We start from the raw sequence: 27397 nt of genomic DNA, 5'->3' as shown, positions 1-27397 counted from the left end.
CAGGTCCAGGCCTAGGGATTCCAGCCCTTTTGCACTTCTTGTGCTATTGGTCGGGGAGCTGGGACCACACAGAAACTCTGGCCACAGCCCAGGCAGAAATCCACTGCTGACAGTCTCTGGCCTAGCCCCTCTATCCATAAATGTGTGCGCCCACACCAGAGGCGCCAGGTGGAGCCACTTGCACACCACCCATGATCGCAGACCAGGAGTGAACAAAGCCCAAAGCCGCTCTGGTGCCAGCCTCTGCAGGCAACCCGCTCGCCCACCTCTGCTGGAATCTGCCACTCTCGCTAGCTCCACATCCATGATCTCAGGCTGAGCTGCCAGCGCGCTCTCTCCTCAGCTTGATTGTCTGCCCTAGTCCAGCTTCTTCCCTCTCCCCTAGCCCTCCTTTCCTCTGAGTTCCAAGTGAAAGCAGCCCTTCCTCAGTGAGGAAAGCAGAATACTCAGTTCTCCATCTTATTTCCTTCACAGTGGATTATATATTCAGCCACCTTTTCGCCCAATCATACCTTTGTTTGGTGTATGTGTATTTCAGATGCTCCTGAGATTTTTTTTTTTTGTCTCTAGTTGTTGAATTTGTTGAAATTTCAAGGGTAGATATCGGGAGCACCCCTCATGGTGCCATTTCTCTCTAGGTTTTTAATTCAATCATTCTGATTCTACAGTCTGTAATGCTTTTAGCCCCCAGATTATACTATAGTGATGCTTTCTTTCAGACATTTTTCTTATACTTTGTTTTCTTTTCCTATTTAGGGGTCCAGATTTTATGAAAATGAGCTCAAGAAAGAAAAACAAGTCAACCAACGAATTGAAAATATGATGCAACAAAAAGCTCAAATTACCAGCCAGCAGCTAAGGAAAGCACAATTACAGGTATTAATTTATTTGATAAAGTAAGTGGAAGTTGGTAGAACAGTAATTATTTAAATGCATCATGGTCATGTCATAAATGAAAACAAGGTAAAATGTCAATAAAATGCTGTTCTGTACAACATAAAAATCTAACAAATATGTACACTTTCCTTTCTTTAAATACCCTGCATCTAGACATTGTCACCTTCATTATACAAAAAAGTAAAGGGAACCTTAATTAGCCTAGCTTCATACAACAGGTAGTTGTCAAAGCCACAGCTTATGGTCTTTTTATTATATATGTACTTAGCATCTAGAAGGGCTTCAGGATTAATATGACATGTTTTCTCTCTCTCTCTCTTTTTTTTAATTGATTGATTTTTTTTTCTTTTAGATAGAGGAGGGGTAGGGAGAAGCAGGAAGCATCAACTCATAGTAGTTGCTTTCTGTATATGCCTTTTCCGGGCAAGCCTAGGGATTCAAACCAACGACCTTAGCATTCCAGGTGGATGCTTTATCCACTTCACCAGCACAGATTAGGCGACATGTTTTCTACAATGCTGGTTTGACAGAAAAGATTTGGAAGAACATGTCATCTAATTAAATTGAAAGGTAATTTAATATATAATTATGTTATGGTAAAATAAAAAGTCACATAAAGGGTAGAGTGCCTAATGTGCATGGATTTTTAAGACAAAGCTCAAGAATTCTAAAAATTTGGGGGCTCTTAGCTTTTTCAGGATCTTTGGGGAGTAAATACTTAGTTTCCTCTAGTATTAAAAGTTATTTCAGGAGAAAAGTTTCAGAAGAACCATACTGTGGTAGATTGATAACACAAAGCAGAGTTCTGCTAGTAAAACTAAAGTTTAATTTTAAAGATTGTTTTATCATCTATGAATTCTAATTCAATTTAGTAATATACTTTACAACATAATGATAAAATTATAATATTTATCTGGTGTACTACAAAATTCTTCTCTTGATAAAGTGATTATAAATTTTATGTTTTCTTTACCAAACTATAATGTGTCATTTTCTAAAATATGTGCTTTCCCAGGCATGAGCTAATTTTTATCTTCTATGTTAAGTGGTCAGCTACCATGACAAAAGATGATTTTTCTGTCATCATCTCATCATTTTCAGTACTTCATAGCATGCCACTCTGTAGTGGCACCATAATTTATTAACCTTAACCCACCTTGGTTCCAGTTTTTTTTGTTTTATATACAACCTTAAAACCTTATGATAATTCTTTTTTTTTAATTATTTTTATTTATTTTAATTTTATTTTTTTACAGAGACAGAGAGAGAGTCAGAGTGAGGGATAGACAGGGACAGACAGACAGGAACAGAGAGATGAGAAGCATCAATCATTAGTTTTTCGTTGTGCATTGCGACACCTTAGTTGTTCATTGATTGCTTTCTCATATGTGCCTTGACCATGGGCCTTCAGCAGACCGAGTAACCCCTTGCTTGAGCCAGTGACCTTGGGTCCAAGCTGGTGAATTTTTGCTCAAATCAGATGAGCCCACGCTCAAGCTGGCGACCTCGGAGTCTGGAACCTGGGTTTTCTGCATCCCAGTCTGACGCTTTACCCACTGTGCCACCTCCTGGTCAGGCATGATAATTATTCTTATTTAAATATCTTTATGCTCATATCTTAATATTTTCACCACAGAGTCTATCATTTTACATTTTCAGCATAAGAGTGCTTGCTGTTTTCTAACATGTTTAAAGCTCTATTTTATGAATTTTATCAATCTTTTTGTTTCTACTGATACAGTTTTCAAAATCTTATTTCATGGTTTTAGTTTGCTCTCCTTTGATTATGAAAGAGAAGGATTGGCCCTGGCTGGTTGGCTCAGTAGACAGAGCATCAGCCTGGCATATGAACGTCCCTGGTTTGATTCCTAGTCAGGGCACACAGGAGGACCGACCATCTGCTTCTCTTCCTCTTCCTCTCCCCCTTCACTCTTTCTCTCCCTTTCAAAGCTGATGGCTATATTTGTTCCACTATAAGCCCAGGTGCTGAGGATAGCTTGGTTGATTCAATCATCATCCTCAGATGGATGTTGCTGGGTCCTGGTCAGGATGCATGCAGAAGTCTATCTATCTTCCCTCCTCTCACTTTAAAAAAAAAAAGAGAGAGAGAAAGATTGTCTTTTTTTCATATTAGTTAGCCATTAATATTTCCTCTTTGTGGAAATTTCCTCTTTTATTCTGTTTATTAGGATGTAAGCTAAAGTAACTAGCATCCAAAGAAGTAATGGTGAAAGTAAGATAAGAATTTATTTCTCTTTCATATAATAAGTTCCAGCTGGTCAGGTAGTTTTTTTTTTCCTTTCAATGTTTATTGTATTGATTTTTAGAGAGACAGGAAGGGAGAGAGAGACAAGAATATTGATCTTTTCCTGTATATGCCCTGGCCAGGTATCGAACAGGCAGCCTCTGCACTTCGGGAAAATGCTCTGACCAACTGAGCTATCTGGGCAGGGCTGATGAGGTAGTTCTAGTCACCATAGAAATTTTAAGACACTGTTCTACATTGTGTTGTAAACATCATTCCAATGTGTTTTCCTTACCAGGATTGACAAAACTAGATTAACACCAATCCATATTCCAGGCTCCTAGTAAGGAAAAAAGAACAAGGGAAAAATCAAAGGCATATAATTTGCTATTACACAAGTGTAAAAGAAGTTGCAAACATTACTTCAGCTTACGTTCTTTTGGCAAGAAGTTAAATTTCATGGTCACTCCTGACTGCAAGAGAAGCTGTAAAATACAGCTGGGTGGCCATGTACCCAGCTAAAAATCTATTACTTATAGAAGAAAGAATGGATTTGAGGGGTTCAGCCAACAGTCCAAAGCAGTATCTTCTGTCTGCCTTTCTAGAGGAATTTGTATCTTTTTTCTCTTGATTTATAGATCTTATCATATATTAAGTATTTTTAATCTGCCATTTGTTGTAAATATTTTTCCAGTTTATCTTTTTATTTTGCAGGGTTTTTTTCCTGTACTGTTTTAAATGTTTATGTAAACAAATCCAGCAGTATTTTAAAATATTTTCTTGGCTTTGGTATTGTACGTAGATGTTATTCCTCACAACAAAGCCTATATGTATTTTCATAGATTTGTTATACTCAAATCTTTAGCCTTTTTGAATTTGTTTCGATGTTTGGTATGAAGATTTTTTTAAAATAGTGAGTATTGTATTTTTCCTAAATGTTACTCTTTTTCCTAAATGTTTCTCTTGTCCTAAAGTCACTTCTTTTCTTTTTTTAAAAAATTATTCTTAAGTGAGAAGCAGTGAGGCAGAGAGACAGACTTCTGTGTGTGTCCTGACTGGGATCCACGGGCAAGCCCCCTATTGGACCCTGCTCTTCTCACCTGGGGCCCATTGTTTTGTTGCTTGGCAACTGAGCTATTTTTAGCACTTGAGGTGAAGCTATAGAGCCATCCTCAGCTTCTGGGGCCAACTTTGCTCTAGCCAAGCCATGGCTGTGGGGGGTGGGGTGAAGAGAGAGATAGATAAGGGAGAGGAAGAGGGATGGAGAAATAAATGATCTCTTCTCCTATGTGCCCTGACCAACCACCAGGGCCCTAACATTCATTTCTTAAATCATGAGTCCTTTCTCCACTGAATTAAATAGGCATATTCATATACTAAACTCTCATTGTACCTGGATTTGTTTCCAGACTTTGTTTTCTAATCAATTGAATCTTTTCCTGTGGTAGTACTATGCAATTTTAGTTACTGAATGACAATATAGTTTAATACCCTCCTTCATTACTCTTCTTTAAATTTTTTTCTTTTGTAGTCTTTTAGATAAATTTAAGCATCATTTCTTCAAGGTTTTAAAAAATTCTATCCTGTCCACAATAATAGTTTTTTAAATTGATATTTATTAGTCCTTAGGCAACTTACTTTCTAAACCTCTTTTTGATGTTTTATTGTTTCATTTGTTGAGCTTCCTTTAAAAGAAGTTGAGCAAATGGGAGGTGATTAAGGAAGTCCAAAGTACTCTAGATCTTCTGAGAAAACTGAGAGCTTTTCATAGGAAATGTGTTTCTATTTTAGTCATAAAATGTCTAAGTAGTAGATTTTATTAGGCCTGATAAGATACACTACTCATAAAAAGTAAGATATATTTTTTATTTTTTTTTATTTTTATTTTTTTTTTTTGTTTTGTTTTTTGTTTTAATTTTTATTGGGCTCTTAACTTCTTGATCATTCATTCTTTTTTTTTTTTTTTTATAATAAATTTTTATTAATGGTAATGGGATGACATTAATAAATCAGGGTACATATATTCAAAGAAAACATGTCTAGGTTATTTTGTCATTAAATTATGTTGCAAACCCCTCGCCCAAAGTCAGATTGTCCTCCGCCACCCTCTATCTAGTTCTCTGTGCCCCTCCCCCTCCCCCTAACTCTCTCCCTCCCTCCTTCTCATGTCCTCCCTCCCCCCACCCTTGGTAACCACCACGCTCTTGTCCATGTCTCTTAGTCTCATTTTTATGTTCCACCAATGTATGAAATCATGTAGTTCTTGTTTTTTTCTGATTTACTTATTTCACTCCTTATAATGTTATCAAGATCCCACCATTTTGCTGTAAATGTTCTGATGTCATCATTTCTTATGGCTGAGTAGTATTCCATAGTGTATATGTGCCACATCTTCTTTATCCAGTCTTCTATTGAAGGGCTTTTTGGTTGTTTCCATGTCTTGGCCACTGTGAACAGTGCTGCAATGAACATGGGGCTACATGTGTCTTCACGTATCAATGTTTCTGAGGTTTTGGGGTATATACCCAGTAGAGGGATTGCTGGGTCATAAGGTAGTTCTATTTGCAGTTTTTTGAGGAACCACCATAATGGTTGTACTACTTTACAGTCCCACCAACAGTGTATGAGGGTTCCTTTTTCTTCACAGCCTCTCCAACATTTGCTATTACCCGTCTTGTTGATAATAGCTAATCTAACAGGAGTGAGGTGGTATCTCATTGTAGTTTTGATTTGCATTTCTCTAATAACTAATGAAGCTGAGCATCTTTTCATATATCTGTTGGCCATTTGTATCTCTTCCTGGGAGAAGTGTCTGTTCATGTCCTCTTCCCATTTTTTAATTGGGTTGTTTGTTTGTTTGTTGTTGAGTTTTATGAGTTCTTTGTAAATTTTGGATATTAGGCCCTTATCAGAGCTGTTGTTTGAAAATATCATTTCCCATTTAGTTGGCTGTCTGTTTATTTTTATATCAGTTTCTCTTGCTGAGCAAAAACTTTTTATTCTGATGTAGTCCCATTCATTTATCTTTGCCTTCACTTCTCTTGCCATTGGAGTCAAGTTCATAAAATGTTCTTTAAAACCCAGGTCCATGATTTTAGTACCTATGTCTTCTTCTATGTACTTTATTGTTTCAGGTCTTATATTTAGATCTTTGATCCATTTTGAATTAATTTTAGTACACGGGGACAGGCTGTAGTCGAGTTCTTTTGCATGTGGCTTTCCAGTTTTCCCAACACCATTTGTTGAAGAGGCTTTCTTTTCTCCATTGTGTGTTGTTGGCCCCTTTATCAAAGATTATTTGACCATATATATGTGGTTTTATTTCTGGGCTTTCTATTCTGTTCCATTGGTCTGAGTGTCTATTTTTCTGCCAATACCATACTGTTTTGATTATCGTGGCCCTATAATATAGTTTAAAGTCAGGTATTGTAATGCCCCCAGCTTCATTCTTTTTCCTTAGGATTGTTTTGGCTATTCGGGGTTTTTTATAGTTCCATATAAATCTGATGATTTTTTGTTCCATTTCTTTAAAAAATCTCATAGGGATTTTGATGGGAATTGCATTAAATTTGTATATTGCTTTGGGTAATATGGCCATTTTGATTATATTTATTCTTCCTATCCAAGAACAAGGAATATTTTTCCATCTCATTGTATCTTTTTCGATTTCCCTTAACAATGCTTTATAATTTTCATTATATAGGTCCTTTACGTTCTTTGTTATGTTTATTCCTAGGTATTTTATTTTTTTTGTTGCAATTGTGAAGGGGATTATTTTTTTGAGTTCGTTTTCTAATATTTCATTGTTGGCATATAGAAAGGCTATGGACTTTTGTATGTTAATTTTGTATCCTGCGACCTTACTGTATTGGTTTATTGTTTCTAATAATCTTTTTGTGGAGTCCTTCGGGTTTTCGATGTATAGGATCATATCATCAGCAAAAAGTGATACCTTTACTTCTTCTTTTCCGATATGGATGCCTTTTATTTCTTTGTCTTGTCTGATTGCTCTGGCCAGAACTTCTAGCACCACGTTAAATAAGAGTGGAGAGAGTGGACAACCCTGTCTTGTTCCTGATTTAAGGTAGAAAGTCCTCAGTTTTATGCCGTTTAATAGGATGTTGGCTGATGGTTTATTATATATGGCCTTTATCATGTTCAGATATTTTCCTTCTATACCCATTTTGTTGAGAGTCTTAAACATAAAATTGTGTTGTATTTTATCAAAAGCCTTTTCTGCATCTATTGATAAGATCATGTGGTTTTTGTTCTTTGTTTTGTTGATATGGTGTATTACGTTAACCGTTTTGCGTATGTTGAACCATCCTTGAGATTCTGGGATGAATCCCACTTGATCATGATGTATTATTTTTTTAATATGTTGTTGTATTCGGTTTGCCAGTATTTTGTTTAGTATTTTAGCATCTGTATTCATTAGAGATATTGGTCTGTAGTTTTCTTTCTTTGTGCCATTCTTGCCAGGTTTTGATATGAGGGTTATGTTGGCCTCATAGAATGTGTTTGGAAGTATTGCTTCTTCTTCAATTTTTTGGAAGACTTTGAGTAGAATAGGAACCAAGTCTTCTTTGAATGTTTGATAGAATTCATTAGTATAACCGTCTGGGCCTGGACTTTTATTTTTGGGGAGGTTTTTAATAGTTTTTTCTATTTCCTCCCTGCTGATTGGTCTGTTTAGGCTTTCTGCCTCTTCATGACTCAGTCTAGGAAGGTTGTATTGTTCTAGGAATTTATCCATTTCTTCTAGATTATTGTATTTGGTGGCATATAATTTTTCATAGTATTCTACAATAATTCTTTGTATATCTATGATGTCTGTGGTGATCTCTCCTCTTTCATTTTGGATTTTATTTATTTGAGTCCTGTGCCTTTTTTCCTTGGTGAGTCTTGCCAAGGGTTTGTCAATTTTGTTGATCTTTTCAAAGAACCAGCTCCTTGTTTTATTGATTTTTTCTATAGTTTTTCTGTTCTCTATTTCATTTATTTCTGCTCTGATTTTTATTATCTCCTTTCTTCGGCTGGTTTTGGGTTGTCTTTGTTCTTCTTTTTCTAGTTCCTTAAGGTGTGAAGTTAAGTGGTTTACTTCGGCTCTCTCTTGTTTGTTCATATAGGCCTGAAGTGATATGAGCTTTCCTCTTATTACTGCTTTTGCTGCATCCCAGAGATTCTGATATGTCGTATTTTCATTTTCATTTGTATATATCTTTTGATCTCTGCGCTTATTTCTTCTTTGACCCATTCATTTTTTAAAAGTATGTTGTTTAGTTTCCACATTTTTGTGGGTTTTTCCCCCTCTTTTTTGCAGTTGAATTCTAGTTTCAAGGCTTTATGATCAGAAAATATGCTTGGTACAATTTCAATTTTTCTAAATTTGCTGATATTGTCTTTGTGGCCCAACATATGGTCAATTCTTGAGAATGTTCCATGTACACTAGAGAAAAATGTATACTCTGTCGCTTTGGGATGAAGTGTCCTGTAGATGTCTATCATATCCAGGTGTTCTAGTATTTCGTTTAAGGCCACTATATCTTTATTGATTCTCTGTTTGGATGACCGATCTAGAGCCGTCAGCGGTGTATTGAGGTCTCCAAGTATGATTGTATTTTTGTTAGTTTTTGTTTTAAGGTCAATAAGTAGCTGTCTTATATATTTTGGTGCTCCTTGGTTTGGTGCATATATATTAAGGATTGTTATGTCTTCTTGATTCAACTTCCCCTTAATCATTATGAAATGACCATTTTTGTCTCTGAGTACTTTTTCTGTCTTGTAGTCAGCATTATTAGATATGAGAATTGCTACACCTGCCTTTTTTTGGGTGTTGTTTGCTTGGAGTATTGTTTTCCAGCCTTTCACTTTGAATTTGTTTTTATCCTTGTTGCTTAGATGTGTTTCTTGTAGGCAGCATATAGTTGGATTTTCTTTTTTAATCCATTCTGCTACTCTGTGTCTTTTTATTGGTAAGTTTAATCCATTTACATTTAGTGTAATTATTGACACTTGTGGGTTCCCTACTGCCATTTTATAAATTGCTTTCTGTTAGTTTTGTATCTAGTTTGATTCTTCTCTTTTGTTTTTCTATCATTTGTTTTTGTTTGTTTGTGTTCCATACTTCTTTCCTCTGTTGCTACCTTTTTTAAGTCAAGTGTTTTTGTGGTGGTTTTTTCAAGGGTGGTTACCATTAAGTAATGAAAAGGGTACCTACCATATTCATTGTAGTACCCTATCTTATAAGTATTTCTGCACTTCATCGTCCTTTGCTACTGTTAATCTCCATCCTCTCCCCCCTTTTTTTCCTTTGTTGTCACAGTTTAAGTTTGGTTTTATTGTGTTCTTGGTGGAGCTGTTACTTGTGGTGTTGTTTTCTTTTGTTCTTTGAATCTGGTTGGAAAACCCCCTTTAATATTTCCTGGAGTGGGGGCTTTCTGTTGATAAATTCTCTCATCTTTTCTGTATTTGTGAATGTTTTTATATCTCCTTCATACTTGAAGGATAGCTTTGATGGGTATAGTATTCTTGGCTGAAAGTTCCTCTCTTTCAGGGCTTTAAATATTGGGGTCCACTCTCTTCTAGCTTGTAGAGTTTCTGCTGAGAAATCTGATGATAATCTAATAGGCCTTCCTTTATATGTTGTACTCTTCTTTTCCCTGGCTGCCTTGAGAATTTTTTCTTTGTCATTGGTTTGTGTCATCTTTATTATGATGTGCCTTGGAGTGGGTTTGTTGGGGTTAAGAAAACTTGGTGTTCTGTTTGCTTCTTGAATTTGAGGCTTTAGTTCTTTCCACAGGCTTGGGAAGTTCTCGTCTATTATTTGTTTGAGTATATTCTCCATTCCATTTTCTTTCTCTTCTCCCTCTGATATACCTATTATTCTTATGTTATTCTTTCTGATGGAGTCAGACAATTCCTGTAGGGCTTTCTCATTTTTTATTATTTTTGAGTCTCTTTCTTCTTCTCTCTGTTGTGCCTCAAGTTGTTTGTCTTCTATTTCACTAATCCTATCTTCAATCTGGGCTGTTCTGTTAGCTAAGCTTGTTATCTCGTTTTTCAGCTCGTGAATTGAGTTTTTCATTTCTGTTTGATTTGTTTTTATAGTTTCAATTTCCTTGGTAATATATTCTTTGTGTTCATTGAGCTGTTTTCTGATCTCCCTATATTGCCTTTCTGTGTTTTCTTGTATATCTCTGAGTATTTTTAAGATTTCTATTTTAAATTCTCTGTCATTTAGCTCCAAGGCTTCCAATATGTTAAGTCTTTTCTCCATAGATTTTTCCACATCTATTTGTGTTACCTCTCTTTCTTTTGTATCCATAATATTCGATTTCCTCTTTCTTATCGGCATCTGAGGGTGGTCTTGTTGATAGCACTAATTAGAATTAATAATGAGTAAAAAGTAAAAAAAAATAAAAAGAAAAAAAAAGAAAAAAAAAAAAGAAAAATAAAAAGGTAAAACACCCCCCCAAAGAAACAGTAATAATTTATTATTTCCCCCTTTTTTCTTTCTTCTCTTTCCCTCCTCTTCCCTCCTCAGGGAAATATCGTGCCTATAATGGAGGGCCTGATTTGGGGTGAAGAGTTCAAGGGGCAAAAAAAGGGAGTAGGGACCTACTAAATGCAAAAAAAAAAAAGAAAAAAAAAAAAAGGAAGAAAATCTTAGACAAGCATAAGATGATTTGCTTGTAAGTGATGGTCAACTAAGAGAAATAATGAGAGGGATAAGAGGGAACCAGAAAAAAGGAACAAAAAAGAATAATAAAGAAGAAAAATATAAAAATAATAAGTAAAAATCTGTTGTATTAAGTGGAGCGAAGATTAAATACAATGGAGACCTTGGGTTGGGAGGACCCAAAATGCCACAAAAATAAACAAACAAGAAAAAAAATAAAAACAAAAGCAAAACAGAGAAATAAAGCCAAAAAAAAAAGCCTTGAGTCCCAAATTAACTAATTTGTTCGTGATTGAGGATTATATGGGAGGAAAGTAAAATGAGAAAAGAAAAAACGAATAGAAAGGAAAAAATAAGAAAAAGAGAAAAACGAAGGAAGAAATAAAATAGGAAGAGAAAAAAACAAAATAAAGCAAGACAAAAAAAAAACAAAAAACAAAAGAGGAGAGAGTGAGAGTTAAGTGTTTTGGAGTATAACCTTAAAGGAGGGTGAGGATGAAGAAGAGAAATAAAATGCAACACTCATGGGTAGTGTAGTTCAAGAAAGGGGAAGCATAAGATGGGCAGAGAATAGAAGGACCGATGTGGAGGAAATAAAGGCAATAAGACAGAAGAAACAAACAACAACAACAAAAATATTAGTGGATCAAGTTGTAAAGTCTGTGGATTTTTCTTGATTTTGAGAGGTTAACTTCTTCCTTTTTCTTTTCTCTCCCTCTTCCTGGTCGGTGACTCTGTACCCCAGGCTCTGCCCCTGTGTCACACTTAGGTAGGGATTGCAGTTGATGGGATTCTATGGCAATGTCATATAATTGGCTTTAGTCTTGCTGGTAGTCACGGCTTGTTGGCGTTTGCAGGGTCCAACGATGAGAGAGTTTGCTTTCCTGGATTCTCTCTCCTAGTCCCCCCTTTCTGAATTAGCAGCCTGGTGATCCAGCTATAAGGCTGCAACTGCTTCTGCCTGGGGAGTAAGAGGCTCAAAGAGCTGGGAAATCCCCACTCTATCCGCACTCAGTGCAAGGCTTTGGGAAAGGCTCTGACAGTCAGGGCCTCCAGTTTAATCAGGCGGGGGGTGGGAGTCAATTGTTGTCAAGGTGACTGTTCAGCGCCTATCATTTAGTTGGACCTCTTAACCCAGGCTTTCCACACTTTGTAGCCTGTTTTTGCAGGGAAGAAGAGGCACTAGTCTCTGCTTGCGACTAGTGTAGTATAGATCTTATTATCTGCCAAGTCCTTCTTGTTAGCGTTTATCCCTGAATATGGAGGCTCTATCAATCAGAAGTTGCCCCCGCCCCTTTAGCGAGAGGCACTAAAAAATATCACGCCTCTTGTCTTGGATCGCTGAACTGAGAGAGATCTTATCAATTAGAACCGAGGGTGCGCAGATTTCATGGGTTAAGCTAATTTCAGTGATTGGGTCGCAGCTGTGCTTCCGAAGGTATTTTAGGCTGCCTGCGCACGCCCCTCCCCCAACGCTTGATTGTTAGCTTGAATGGCTGGGTGAGGTGCCCCGCCCACGGAGAGAATCTCCCAAGCCTCTCCCGCTCGCCCCGCCGCTGGCGGCTGGACCGCACCAGGCGCAGGATAATGGAGCACCTGGGTGTGCGGGCCAGTAGGGCGCTCTGGGCGCGTGGAATGCCCAGGGCACACGCGCGAATGGGGTGCTCCGGGCACCGGTGGCTGGCGACTCTCACTCGCTGTGTGCGGGCCGCTGGGAACGTTAGCGGTGCCCAACTGGACCGGGCGCGCGCGGCGGCTCGCGGCGGCGGCTTGCGGCTCCCAAATGTGGGCTGACTCACCACAGGCGCACTTCCTCACGGCTTGAATGAACGTCGCTGCGGTAGATTCCTCCACACCCTCGTCTCTCAGATTCAAGTGATAACAGTCCTTTCGCTATCAGTTTGTGTGGAACTCCGGAATGCTCCGAGGATAAATTTTTCTGTTTCTAGTTGATAAATTTGTTGTGATTTAGGGGAGAGCTGTTGGACGCGCTGCTCACGGCGCCATTTCCGTGACGTCACTCAAGATATATTTTTTAAATGAATATGCAGCAATAAGAAAAGAAGCATTTGATTTTTTTTATTAGACAAGAACATCAGGAAAGCAAATGCTAAGTCAAAGAAAATTGTCCAATTATGCAAATGAGATGCAAACTCAAGTATCATGATTGAATAACAAGTACCCTATTGGTGGGGGTGAACAGATACATGTCAAACTGGATAAGAGTGCCACATATTGACTGTTCAATAGGGTGTATGGTAACTCAAGACTGCCAAAACACAATGACAGTGATGGGCATGGACAGGATCAGATTGCCCAGCAGTTCTTGTGGGATCCTCTGCCACTCTTGCTCCAGGGTAACTTCCAGTTCAAGAAGTATTGTGGTAGGCATTGGACGGTTTGCCAGACGTCTTCCCAGTGCATCCCAAGTATGGTCAATGGGATTCAGGTCTGGAGAATGTGAAGGCCAGTCCATGCGTTCGATTCCTGCCTCCTGAAGCATGCTGTTGACAAGATGTGCACAGTGGGGCCTGGCATTATCATCCATAAAAAGAAAGTTGTTTCCAACTGCTCCAGCATAGGGTACCACTATAGGGTGCAGGACCTCATCTTGATATATGACAGCAGTCAGCAATCTGTTTCTGATGATGTGGCAGTCAGTACGACCACCAATGCTGATGTCAGCCCACACCATGATTCCATCACCACCGAAGGAGTCCTTTTCTTACATGAAACCTGGATTCTCCCATGTGCCTCGTTCATGCCAGATCAGGACACATTGACTGTTAGGCTGTAGACTGAACTGTGACTCATCAGAGAAGAGGACAGTTGACCACTCATCACAGTTCCAATGACGATGCTCATCAACCCACCTTTTACAGGTTCTACAGTGTTCAGCAGATAACAGAATGCATACCATTGGTCACCGGGCATACAGTCCAACATGATGGAGCTGATTTCATATGGTCTGGGTGCATATCCATCATCTAGTGGCAGCAAGAAACTGTCCCCACAGCTCTGTTGCATTGCTGTGCCTGTTCCTTCTTGCAAGTAAGGTCATCTCTTGCTGTTGTGGCAGAAGGGCGACCCTGCCCTTGTCTTCTTCATACTGTGCCAGTCTCTTGAAAGCGATTCCACAGTCTGTCTGCTAATCACGCTTTGGGATGTTACAAGTGCTGTTGCCACTGTCATCTGTGACCAGCTTCAAGACGTCCTGTGGCTCTCCAGGCTTTGCATTCGGGCAAATCATGTTGCAGGGGCATTGCAAGGGCTGGGAAATTGCAGGATATGCACTTTCAAGATCAGGGATTGTGCAGATACTCCCATACTTTTCAGCCTTTTGTATAGTGTATTTTCACCAATGAAATAAAAGTTGGTTTTGCATCTCATTTGCATAATCAAATCTTTGACTTGACATTTGCTTTTCTGATGTTCTTGTTTTATAAAAAAAGTCAAATGCTTTTTTTATCACTTCATATTCATTTTGAAATATCCCCTAATTTTTGTGAGCAGTATAGTTTAAGTAATCTCTATAGACATGAACTTTCATGATGCTGAGAACCTCTTTAAGCATTCTCCACCCCATCACATCCTCATTAGATTTCTTAAAGGCACATTTTTGCAGCTGCAAAAACATCTTATTTTAACATGAGTCCATAAATTGAATAAACATTCATATTTTAGTAAATGGCAACTACACAGCAAATCAGTGCATTTTGACCATTTTAACAGTTGATTTTATGAACTCAGATTTATTCAACAATTTTTAGAGTAATATAATTAAGAAAATAAAAACCAAAATCTCTGAAATAGTTTCCTAGATGTAATATAAAAAGAGGATTTTTTTAAAAGACATAATATGGATAAAAAAAGTACCATTAGAGTTTTATTTGAGCTTATTTCAGTGATAAAAACTTTTTAAAATCCATTTTAGGGGAGCATAAATTAATGGAAAGAGCATTCACTTTGGAGTAACCTGATTTTCAGGTCTAGTTCTCCCATTTACTAGTTGTATGGCTTAGGACAAATTACTTAATCTTACTGAGTTTTCGTTTCCTTATCAATAAAATGGGAATAATAATCATTATCTCAGAATTATTTTGACCATTAAATGCATTAACATAAGAAGCACTTATAATATACATGTCATATACTCAATAAATGTCACTTCTACTTTTAAAATTATAGGTAATATCTTTAAAGCCTATCTCTGGATAAGTTCACTACATGGGTATCTCTTGTAACTCTTTGAACTTTTTGAGGTTGAGTTAGTCCCACTTTATTTTATTTTTTTAAATATATTTTTAAAAATTTATTCATTTTAGAGAGGAGAGAGAGAAAGGAGGGAGGAGCAGGAAGCATCAACTCCCATATATGCCTTGACCAGACAAGTGTAGGGTTTTGAACCGCAACCTCAGCGTTCTAGGTTGATGCTTTATCCACTGCACCGCTACAGGTCAGGCGAGTTAGTCCCACTTTAGAAATAAGGAAAGTGAGGATAGAAGGATAGTTACACTATTATGTAACAACGCAGTGGCAGTCCTGAGATCCAAACAAAAGCCATTATTCTTAACCACTGTGACACATACCAGACCTCAAGTGTAGCAAAAAGGATAATGTACATGTTAGAGACTCAGATCAAAACTTGGACGGAAAAGTGAAAGAAAGGAAAACATGAATGAAGATTTCAGTAAAAGCTTGAAAAAGACAATGGTGGGCATTTAGTAGATGTTAAAAGAAGAATTCAGAAAATGGTGACTAATGAGAGATAGTAAAGGAAAATGGAATGTGTGAGTCATCTGTAGGGACATTTCTTTTTGGCACCTGTACACTTGCTATAAGCACAGGTGAGTCAATGGATTGCTGAACAACTGCCATAGCGTTTATATATAAGTCTAAGGAGAATTTTTCCCATTTGATTTGCTTTCTATTTATTACCTTTTTCCTTTCCAAAGATTCTGGGTTGAAATATTTCAGATGCTGCTCTCATTCTCAGTGGACTCATACATAGTTTAGGCATATTTTCTGGATTAAGATAGTTTTCAAACCCTTGTTTTTATTAGTTTCCATGATTTGCTTACATATTTTTTTATGTCAGGATGCTATTCTCTAGTTTAGATTTAAACTGGAAGAATAGATGTTTTAAATCTGGATGATACATTGGATCAATGTTGAAAAGTTTCACTTATTAAGTATGGTGTCTCACTGCATGAATTCACTCTTCAAAATTTTTCTACAGAGACTACTTTCTCTTTTTTAACCAGAAATATATATATACAGGATATGGGAAAGGTAGGCTTACAGTTGTGAATATGCAGAGCACTGAGTTTATTCTTGTATTATTATATTATTATTTTCCATACAAACTATAAACCTATTTTTGCCCAACCCTGTAGATATAGGTGTAAATTGTATTCCTCTTCTCCTTTCCTCCCTTTCATTTTTCTCTTACGAGGAAAGAATTTAAACACTGGTAAGTTCTTTCTCTTCTTTATCTCTTCTTAGGTACTCTTCTTAGGTACTAAACTAATAATTTGGTATCTAATAACTGAAGTGCTGTAGTAAGAACAGGAAAACAAATAAAGGAACATTAAATTCTGTGGTACGGAGAACAGAGATTTAAATACCATATTAACCCATTTATAAGATGTTCCCATGTATAAGACGCACCTTAATTTTGGGGCCCGAAATTTGAAAAAAAAAATGTATTACATAAAATTATTGAACTCAAGTTTTATTCATCATAAAATTCATACAATTCCTCATCACTATCCAAACTCCCATCCATTAGCTTGTCCTCATCTGTGTCTGATGATGAATCACTGTCTCAATGAGCACAAGGACAAGTGCAAAAGAGCAGGAAATGCAAGTAAAACAAATCTGCAACCACTGTATCAGATGCATCCAGTTTTTAGACCCCAAATTTTTTGAAAAAAGATGCGTCTAATACATGGGGAAATACGGTAAGTTTCAGAGACATATCTGAACTAATAGTTGAAGGCTTTGTGACAGAGTAGGAGGGACATTCCAGACAGAGAAACAGCCTGAAGAAGGCACAGAGTACCCCAGCTTGTTCAGTGAGTTGCCATCTAAATAGGAGCAGACCCTCTAGCGAGTCTTACAGTGGTGTTAGAGACACGGGACTCAGTGTGATTGTTTCTAAAAGAGAAGTTGCAGTCTTTACCTGCAGCTAGTGGGTAGCTAGTGTCACTACAATGCTAAGAAACAATGCTAGTACCAAGGCTCAAGTCCAAGAAGGGAAAACGTTTAATTATATATACCCTCATAACTCTCCACCTTTGAGGAAACCTGCTGTGGGGATTTCCATGGGATGGAAATTGCTTTTATTCCAGAAATAACCCCACTTACACATTTCTGGCAGTTTTTCCCTCAATTTTTGAATGTTTCATTATTTAGCTAGCCATTGATCCTTTTGGTAATAGACTGCATTTTTTGAACTTGTACCATATGCCAGCCACTCTTCTGTTCTTTATGTACTCTAACTCATTAAATAGCGTTCTTCTCTCTCACTCTCATAATTTTACTGGTTTTATTGATTTCATGTGTTTCATAGATTAAAAAGGTTATGCAGCCACCCTTTAGCTGCAGGGAAACTGAGAAAATGTACATTTAGCTTTTTAAGCCTCTATACTAGTGTTATAAAGTACCATATCCCAGATTCTGAAAGGCACCGTACCTTACTCCATCGGGTTTACGTAGAGACACCCAGTCCAGATGAATTTTGAGGAGTTTTATTAAAGGAAGAGATTTATTAAATATGCCGGCCGCATATGGCTCACTAATTTCACTAAGTTTCTGCCGGGGTCCAGCCCCGGGGGGGATCCAGGGGTCCCACAGGAGGAGACGGCGTCGGCGAAATCGAGTGAGAGAGCCGAATTCTTTTCTTTCTCTTTATTCTCTAGTTAGCATTTACTGCCAGGCATCTCTTCCAAATGCTAGTACAGCTCCTTTTTTATACACACACACCAAGTTACAATTACATGGTATTAATCATTGCTTCTGTTTCACTATGTTTACATGTTTCCAAATAACAGTTAATTTATATCTATAAACTACAAATCAGGTGGCAAATCATTCAAAGTACAATTAAAAAATAACTTGAATAGCGATAATATCGGTAAAAGCTTTTAAAGGATTAGTACTAACTAATAACTCAACTTTACTGTTGTTGTGAGTCAAGGGGCAGAGAGCGATTAACAGACAAAATCATTAAGGACTAGCAAATGACCACCGCTTGCTCAGGCAAATGGCCTTGAGTTTATGCAGTGTCCTAACTTTCCTCACAAGATAACAAAAGGCTTGCCCATTAAGAAATTGACATAACATTAAGAGTAACTTTTACTTAAAGATATATAGAGTGCACTCGCAAGATAGCTTAGTAGCAACATAATTTCAGAAGACATTAATTGCTATTGCTTCTATGGATGCCCCCCCATACCTCTCATTATCTGAAGAAAGAATTTTTGGGGAGGTATACAAACCTCATGAGAGTGTCTCACTGAGAAAGCCCAGCAACTGCCTTCAGTCATAAAACAATTCTCTTAGCAAAACATTCTTTTCTTGCTGACTGCATTCCCATCCCAGGCCACGCAACGGGCCATTCCATAACACCTTACCTAAGATTCTATGTCTAGTTAAACTTTATTTATTTACTATATTCACACACTAGTAAATTCTAACTATATTCTTCTTAGAGTGTTCCACTATTTGCAGATCAAATAAGCAAAAAGAAAGGAAAGTTTCTCTATCACATGAAAAGGCTAGGGAGGAAAAAATGATGAATTAAGTGAAGATCGAAAGGTGCTCTGCACAGCCACTGCCTTCTACCCATTCACAAGTCACAATCTATTCTTTCTAACATGATTAAGAAGAAATTCTCCTACAAACTTAACCCTTTACGAGGGATATCATAGCCAGCCTCTTATATCTATGAGCCCAGTTCAAGGGGTTTACAGGCTTTTCTGTGGAACTTACACCTTTTGTCTCATTTCCAAAGAAATTACTACAAATCTACAGGGAAAGCACGGTACTATTATCCCTGTGCCACAAATAATAGCACACACCCAGAAAAAAGGGGGATATAAGGCCAGATTAATTCAAAAAGTCAAAGGGGGAAGTATCGTTGTGCCTATTCTTTTGCGGTGACTTTGTCACCCCGCAGCCATTGGTCTTCACTGCAGTGACTTTGTCAACCAGCAGCCGTTGGTCTTCTCTGCTGTGACTTTGTCAGCCAGCAGTTGTGGGTCTTCTCCTGCTGTGACCTTGTCAGCCAGCAGTTGTGGGTCTTCTGCTGCTGTGACCTTGTCAGCCAGCAGTCGTTGATCGGCTCCCGACAAGTTTCTGTTGACACTATTACTGCTTTATATTATTTGCAAATGTAACCTAATTTTACTTCATTTTGAGAAATGTCCTAAAGAGCAGGAGTCACATATATTCAGGAAAAGTCTACAAGGCAGTGGAGTTTCGGTCACATTCTATACTCTACAGTTAGAATCTAAGTCCTAATGACCATTGCTTTTAGCTGTAATTAGGAGCAGGTCCCAGCCTAAAATAGGCATGACAGCATTGAGACAAGAGGAATAAAGGAGACATTATACATTAAACCAGGGGTCCCCAAACTTTTTACACAGGAGGCCAGTTCACTGTCCCTCAGACCGTTGGAGGGCCAGACTATAAAAAAAAATCTCTGAACAAATCCCTATGCACACAGCACATATCTTATTTTAAAGTAAAAAAACAAATACAATATTTAAAATAAAGAACAAGTAAATTTAAATCAACAAACTGACCAGTATTTCAATGGGAACTATGGGCCTGCTTTTGGCTAATGAGATGGTCAATGTGCTCCTCTCACTGACCACCAATGAAAGAAGTGCCCCTTCCAGAAGTGCGGTGGGGCCGGATAAATGGCTTCAGGGGGCCACATGTAGCCTGCGAGCCATAGTTTGGGGACCCCTACATTAAACAAAGCAACAGAAATCAGACTGTCAATACTCACAATAGAGATCTTCAAGGGATAAATAAAACTCAAATATTAAGTAAGGTATAGTAAGTGGCCCTTGTGTTTACAAGAAATGAGATCAGTTTACCTGCTACTTGGAATAAATACTCTAGGTCAGATTTAGATATTAAACAAAGGACTTCACATATACAAACAATGAGTGCACTTTATTTCAATTAAAATAATACCAGAGATTTTGACAAAGACAAAGCTTCATAGACGAGGGAAGGACTCCCCCTCGTGGCCTCTCAGGTGCATGCAGACCACAGCACCAGAGATCTTTGAACCAGGGGATTCTAGACAGACACTTTAAAAACAAAGACTGAACCTGACCAGGAGGTGGCGCAGTGGATAGAACATCGGACTGGGATGCGGAGGACTCAGGTTCGAGACTGAGGTCGCCAGCTTGAGCACGAGCTCATGTGGTTTGAGCAAAGCTCACCAGCTTGGACCCAAGGTCGCTGGCTTGAGCAAGGAGTTAGTCTGCTGAGGGCCCACGGTCAAGGCACATATGAGAAAGCAATCAATGAACAACTGAGGTATTGCAACGAAAAACTGATGATTGATGCTTCTCATCTCTCTTTGTTCCTGTCTGTCTGTCGCTATCTATTCCTCTCTCTCTGTCTCTAAAAAAACCAACCCCCCCCAATAAATAAATAAATAAAAAATAAAAACAAAGACTGAGATCTCAATGAACACAGAGAAATCTCTGGAAGTCCAAGGCGAGATTAATCAATCCAAGCTAGCTCAGCCTCCACTGATTCAGTGTGATGCGAGACTGACTAATCCTGGACTGATCCAATTCCCATTAATGTCCTCCAGATTAGAAAACAATTGTCCCCACTAATGGCATTTTACTGAGAGCACAACTAGACACCTCTGGAAGTTCTGGGCAGGATCAAGTTCCTACTAATGCCTCTCTTAGATAAACAGATGTCTCTGAAGGCCCAAGACAGAACCAGTGGACCTGGTCCACTTAGTTCCCATTAATGTCCTTCTAAAGTATGAGCAGATATCCCCGAGAGCCTGAAGCAGGACCCAATCCCCACTAATCATCCTTCCAGAACTTAACCAGATGTCCCCCAGCAAAATCCAAGGCAGGACCAACAAACTCCCCCCCGACATCTCAGTCTTGGAGAGCCTACTACAAAAGTGCAACCACGTCTGATCTGTTTTGCAGCAGCTACAACAGAACAGAAAAGCAAGAATTCAGAGAAAAGCCAGAATTCAGTAAAGCCAGAGAGTTGTTTTACCTACCTCCTTAATTTCTCTACTGAATTGTCCAGATTGTTGAATTTGGGAACCGGGAGGCACCTACCGGAGAACTGTCTGGACCCAAAGGAAAACTGGAAGCCCTGGAACATCTCACGTGGTACCTCTTCTCGAGATTCAAGCGGGTCAGGCAGCTCCCCGAATAGTCCATCCGATTCAGGGTGTCTCTATTCAGGGACATGAAACACCGGATCCCAGACAAGCCTCTATATGTTATAAAGTACCATACCCGAGATTCTGAAAGGCACCATACCTATCTCACTTCATCAGGTTTACATAGAGATACCCAGTCCAGATGAATTTTGGAGAGTTTTAATAAAGGAGGAGATTTATTAAATATCCTGGCCACATATGACTGACACGGGGCAGCAGACCCAAATCATGTGCAAACCAAAAATATTTCAGGGGCTCTTTATATACCCTTGATCACACATGAGTTGGGGGAAAGCATGACATCATGGCACAAGCTGACAACATTTGTTTAGAGGATATACAAAAACATTAAGACTTTCAAGGTAACATAATCAAAGATGTTTACAAATCTTTTAAGGTTCATCTTCCCTAACTAGCCTAGAGGTATTTTACTCTCAAGATTCCAGGAAGGGGGAGGAACTACAATCAATGTAGTGTGGTATGTATATTCTGCTTCCTATTGAAAGGGAAGAAGTTTCTCAGTTAACCTTTATTTTAGATTTAAAACTGAATGACCCATTGTTCTTGCAAACCAGAAATTTCTACATTCTTCTCTATCCCCTCCCCAAAGGAAGGATGGGGCAGGAAAGCCTGACCTTTTCTCCTAGAATATCAATATTAATTTTTCAGCTTTTTGGTACCTTATAACACTAGAGGCCACAAAAAAGGAACACTTGGGAATAGGTTTACCTGCTACATAAACCCTTTTCTTACTGCCCTACTTTGCTTATTTCTGCCCCCTTTTCACTTTTCTTATCTCTTTCTTTCTAAAGACAAAAAAAATTCTTTAAAGATTAAGCTTCTTTACTGTTATATTTGACATATATATTGAAATTTTATGAAAGACTAAATTAACCCTTAAATTTTCAATTTGATTTTTATAGACTAACAGTTATCATATTTTAGCTGATCAAAGCAGTTTTACAGAGGGAATGTTTACGTATGCTTTGGTATAATCTTTCATTTTTCATTTCCTTTATTGCTATTTTAAGACATGAATATTATGAGTCAGATAGGTGTAGTTGTTTACTTTACCTAAACTGAAGCTTTTAGTTACAGTATGTTCTCCAAATGTATAAAACAGTAAAATCATTAGATATAAGCAGTTGGAATAGTTTGTTCATTCAATAAATATTTATTAAGTACCTCTTACACTTGTGGGTATTGAGAAATGTAAAAGTTGATAGGGAATGATATTTGAGAACAGATTGCCCATGCTTGTGAAAATTAGAGCAATTATCAATTTTAATAAACAACAACCAAATATATATAAATAGGTCAGTGGGATGATGGAATAGTAGATGAATAGAGACAGATGAACAGATACCTAGTAAAAAAATAATGTTATGATTAATAGTGTTAATATATTATGTTGTCAAAATGTGTTAACTTTTAAAAATTAAGGTTGACAGATTTGCAGTGGAATTAGAACAAAGGCGGGATCTGAACAATACCATAGTGCACATTGACATGGATGCTTTCTATGCGGCCGTAGAAATGAGAGACAACCCAGAGTTGAAGGATAAACCCATTGCTGTAGGAACATCAAGTATGCTGGTAAGTAGGCAAAGACAAAAAGGAAATTTCATAATATTCAGTGTGTCCGTAAAGTCATGGTGCACTTTTGACCAGTGACAGGAAAGCAACAAATAAAAGAAAAACCCTCCCAGTTTCTGTAGGATGATGTGGTAGCATGTGCGCATGTGCAGATGATGACTTAACACCCGTGTATACAGTGGAGCAGCCCACAGCCATGCCAGTCAAGATGTGGATGGTACAGAGGAAAGTTCAGTGTGTTCTGTGGCTCGCTAAATTCAAATTCGTGACCAAAGTGCAACGTGAATATTGGCGCATTTATAACGAAGCGTCACCACATAGGAATAACATTACTTGGTGGGATAAGCAATTGAAGGAAACCGGCAATTTGGTGGAGAAACCCCGTTCTGATAGGCCATCAGTCAGTGAGGAGTCTGTAGAGGCTATATGGGATAGCTACCTAAGGAGCCCTAAAAAATCTGTGCGTGAGCCCACATCAAACTGCACTGAATAGGTATGAAACTGGGAGAGTTTTCCTTTTATTTGGTATATATTTAACATTTCTATTGTATTTTGTTGCTTTCCATGGTGCCATGGCTTTACGGACACATTGTATTTAAGTAAGCCTTATTGGTTTATGAAGGGGGAAGACTTTATTAAATTCTGCCAGTTTACTGAGTATTTCTGTTTGCTTTATGTGCTCAATTACTAAATCCTTTCAGCATCCCTTGAGGCATAACTTTTTGTTTCCATTTGACAGATAAGATAAATCCAGGTGTTAATTACTTCCTTAAAGTTACAAACCTGGTAAATGGTAGAGGGACATTATATCTTTCTGTTGCAAATTATATTTTTTAAGTAACTGTTCTTCTTCTTCTTTTTTTTTGTATTTTTCTGAAGCTGGAAACAGGGAGAGACAGTCAGACAGACTCCCGCATGTGCCCGACCGGGATCCACCCGTCATGCCCACCAGGGGGCGATGCTCTGCCCCTCCGGGGCGTCGCTCTGTTGCGACCAGAGCCACTCTAGCGCCTGGGGCAGAGGCCAAGGAGCCATCCCCAGGCCCCGGGCCATCTTTGTTCCAATGGAGCCTTGGCTGTGGGAGGGGAAGAGAGAGACAGAGAGGAAGGAGAGGGGGAGGGGTGGAGAAGCAAATGGGCGCTTCTCCTGTGTGCCCTGGCTGGGAATCGAACCTGGGACTTCTGCACACCAGGCCGACGCTCTACCATTGAGCCAACCGGCCAGGGCTAAGTAACTGTTCTATTTAAAGAAAATTGAAGAAAAAAGAAAAATGTTCTGAAGCAGAGGTTTGCAAACAATGGCAAATCCAGCGTGCTCCCTTTTTTGTAAATAAAATTTTTTTTTTATAAATAAATTTTTATTTTAATGGGGTGACATCAATAAATAAGGGTACATACATTCAAAGAAAACATTTCCAGGTTATCTTGTCATTTAGTTATGTTGCATACCCATCACCCGAAGAGAGATTGTCCTCCGCCACCCTCCATCCAGTTCTCTCTGTACCCCTCCCCCTCCCCCTCTCCCTCCTTCCCTCCCCCCACCCCCCATAGCCACCACACTCCTGTTCATGCCTCTTAGTCTCGCTTTTATGTCCCACCAATGTATGGAATCCTGCAGTTCCTGTTTTTTTCTGATTCGCTTATTTCACCCCGCACAATGCTACCAAGACTCCACCATTCCGCTATAAGTGATCCGATGTCACCATTTCTCCTAGCTGAATAATATACCATGGTGTATATGTGCCCCATCTTCTTCATCCAGTCCTCTATTTTTTTTTTACAGTGATTAAGAGCCTTTAAGCAAACTCTTGGCCAATACAGCAAGAATCCATAAATGAGTAGTGTCCTTAACATGTTCCCCAAGTCCAAGTTGACCCCATCACCATGCCAAATCCCTGAAAAATGCAACCCAACCACAGTTCAGTCTGTTAGGAGCTGTCACAGGGAACAGGAGTCCAGGAAAGTTCCCCACAGGAAAAGTCCGCATGGCACTGGAATTGTTGTCACCATTCTATACTTTGCAACTCATGTCCAAGTCCCACCGACCGCTGCTTCTAGCTGGTAATGATTCAGGTAGACTGGAAAAAGCCATTGGCAGCATGCGTGGATATGGAGCTTCTGTTCTCCTCTGCCTGGAGAGTTGAGACCAGGTTGCTTTTCCCTGGAGCTCTGTGACTGTGGCCTGGTAAAGAGAACCTTGGGATACACTAAGCTGGGTGGCAAAGGTAAATTCATAATACAAGTTGGCAAAAGGAGGAAAGAGAGCTCTAAATTAAGAGTAGGTCCCAGCCTGAAATATGAGTGGGGCATTGAGGTAGGAGGGATAAAGGAAACACTATATATTAAGCAAAGCAGCAGAAAATAGGACTATCAACACCCACAACAGAGATCTTTGAGGGAAGAATAAAAAACCTGACTATTCAGGCAAAACATAGTTAAGTGGCCCTTGTGCGAATGAGATCAGTTTACCTGCTTCTTGGAAGAAATACCCTAGGCTCGTCCACAGTGTCGTAGATGGGGCCGACGGCCCTGGGCACCTTCAGCCTTCAGTGGCAAACCCCAGCTTTCTGGGCAAAGTTAGGTCATAGGTGGCTGGAGCAGGGCTGGAAGAGACTGAACCCTCCCTTAGAGGAGCGAGGGGGAAGCCCACCTTCCAGTGTCCCTGTTTCCTCATAGCAGAGGCGTGTAAGCCTGGCAGGCTTTAGCTCAATGACCTTTCTTTCCACTATTGAAGCAGGACCCAGATGGCATCCTATGAGACCCCTTTGGGGTGTTGGAGCCTTTAAGGGTGTATCCTAAAAGCTGGTAGTTCCCCCTGATCTCTATTGGGCTTTTTCTGCCTCTAGGTATCTTAAGAGCCATTCTCAGAAGATCTCGCTGAGGGGTTTGAGGATCCCCATCTGCCTATATAAATCTTTTCCATATATCTGGAGCTATTTGGAAAAAAGACAGAACAGTGTTATTAGCTAGATCTAATAAAGAAGGTAGTAGTTTGCAGGCGAAAAAGATTTAGTGTCTCCTGTTCATCAGCATTCAAAAGGAATGTAAATTTTTTTTTTTTTTAAGGAAAAAGCATGATATGGTAGACCCGTCGGAGTCATTGGCCTGGTGTGCAGGATTCCTGGGTTCGATTCCCGGCCAGAGCACACAGGAGAAGTGCCCATCAACCTCTCCACTCCTCCCCCTCTTCTTCCTCTTGGTCTCTCTCCTCCCGCCCGCAGCCAAGGCTCCACCGGAGCAAATCCACCCTGGGCACTAAGGATGGCCCCATGGCCTCCGCCCCAGTCGCTAGAATGGCTACGGTTGTAACAGAGCAACATCCCAGATGGACAGAGCATTCCCTCCGGTAGGCATGCCAGGTGGATCCCAGTCAGGCGCATGCAGGAGTCTGTCTGACTGCCTCCCCATCCCAATCCTCAGAAATATACAAAAAATAAATAAATAAAAGAAAAAATACTAAAAAAAAAAAAAAAACACACAAAAAGGGGGGGGGGCATTCCCTTGTGCTAAAGCTCCAGGGAGCATGGAGTGAGCTTGAGTATGTCCTATGAAACATGGAGCTCTATGTTTACTTATAAGTCTTTGAAGAAAGAGGAACTGCTGAAATAGTTTATCAGCATTTGTCCCTAAGACAGCAGTCTTTATAGTGGGAACACCATACGTAAATATTTGCTGTCTGTCTGTAGATTAAGGGGGGAATATGGCCAATGCTGAAAAGCCATGATCTTTGTGCCCCTCCCCTCCCCCAACACCCTCCCTCTCCTTCCCCCACCCTGTAACCCCAACACTGTTGTTCATGTCTCTGAGTCTCATCTTTATGTCCCACCTATGTATGGAAACATATAGTTCTTAGTTTTTTTCTGATTTACTTCTTTCACTCAGTATAATGTTATCAAGGCCCATCCATGTTGTTGTAAAAGATCCTATGTCATCATTTCTTATGGCTGAGTAGTATTTCATAGTATATATATACCAAAGCTTTTTAAGCCACTCGTCCTCTGATGGACACTTGGGCTGTTTCCAAATCTTTGCTATTGTGAACAATGCTGCCATAAACATGGGGGTGCATTTCTTCTTTTCAAACAGTGCTATGGTGTTCTTGGGGTATATTCCTAACAGTGGTATAGCTGGGTCAAAAGGCAGTTCGATTTTTAATTTCTTGAGGAATCTCCATACTGTTTTCCACAGTGGCTGCACCAGTCTGCATTCCCACCAGCAGTGCAGGAGGGTTCCCTTTTCTCCACATCCTCGCCAGCACTTATTCTGTGTTGTTTTATTGATGAGCGCCATTCTGACTGGTGTGAGGTGATATCTCATTGTGGTTTTAATTTGCATTTCTCTAATCATTAGTGAAGTTGAACATTTTTTCATATGCCTATTGGCCATCTGTGTGTCCTCTTTGGAGAAGTGTCTATTTATTTCTTTTGCCCATTTTTGGATTGGATTGTTTGTCTTCCTGGTATTAAGTTTTACAAGTTCTTTATAGATTTTGGTTAGTAACCCCTTATCAGACGCTATGTCAAATATATTCT

At 39.1% G+C, this 27397-nt stretch overlaps 1 protein-coding gene across 8 annotated transcripts in view; it reads left to right on the top strand.

Annotated features, from left to right (window-relative positions):
* POLK (DNA polymerase kappa) overlaps positions 1-27397 on the top strand; it is a 140980-nt gene that overhangs the window by 43016 nt on the left and 70567 nt on the right. For 7 of the 8 annotated variants that reach the window (XM_066234920.1, XM_066234916.1, XM_066234921.1 and 4 more), the window contains 2 exons: positions 757-876; positions 22714-22866. In XM_066234920.1, coding sequence (XP_066091017.1) covers positions 757-876; positions 22714-22866 — 273 coding nt within the window. Of the gene's footprint in view, positions 1-756; positions 877-21115; positions 21218-22713; positions 22867-27397 lie in introns of those variants that run through there. The other variant, XM_066234923.1, reaches the window with a different exon arrangement.

This window comes from Saccopteryx bilineata, chromosome 6 (genome assembly GCF_036850765.1).
Source record: "Saccopteryx bilineata isolate mSacBil1 chromosome 6, mSacBil1_pri_phased_curated, whole genome shotgun sequence".
In the NCBI taxonomy this organism is placed as follows: domain Eukaryota; kingdom Metazoa; phylum Chordata; class Mammalia; order Chiroptera; family Emballonuridae; genus Saccopteryx; species Saccopteryx bilineata.
Note: the sequence above shows the minus strand (reverse complement) of the source record. Positions and strands in the feature narration are given on the sequence as shown.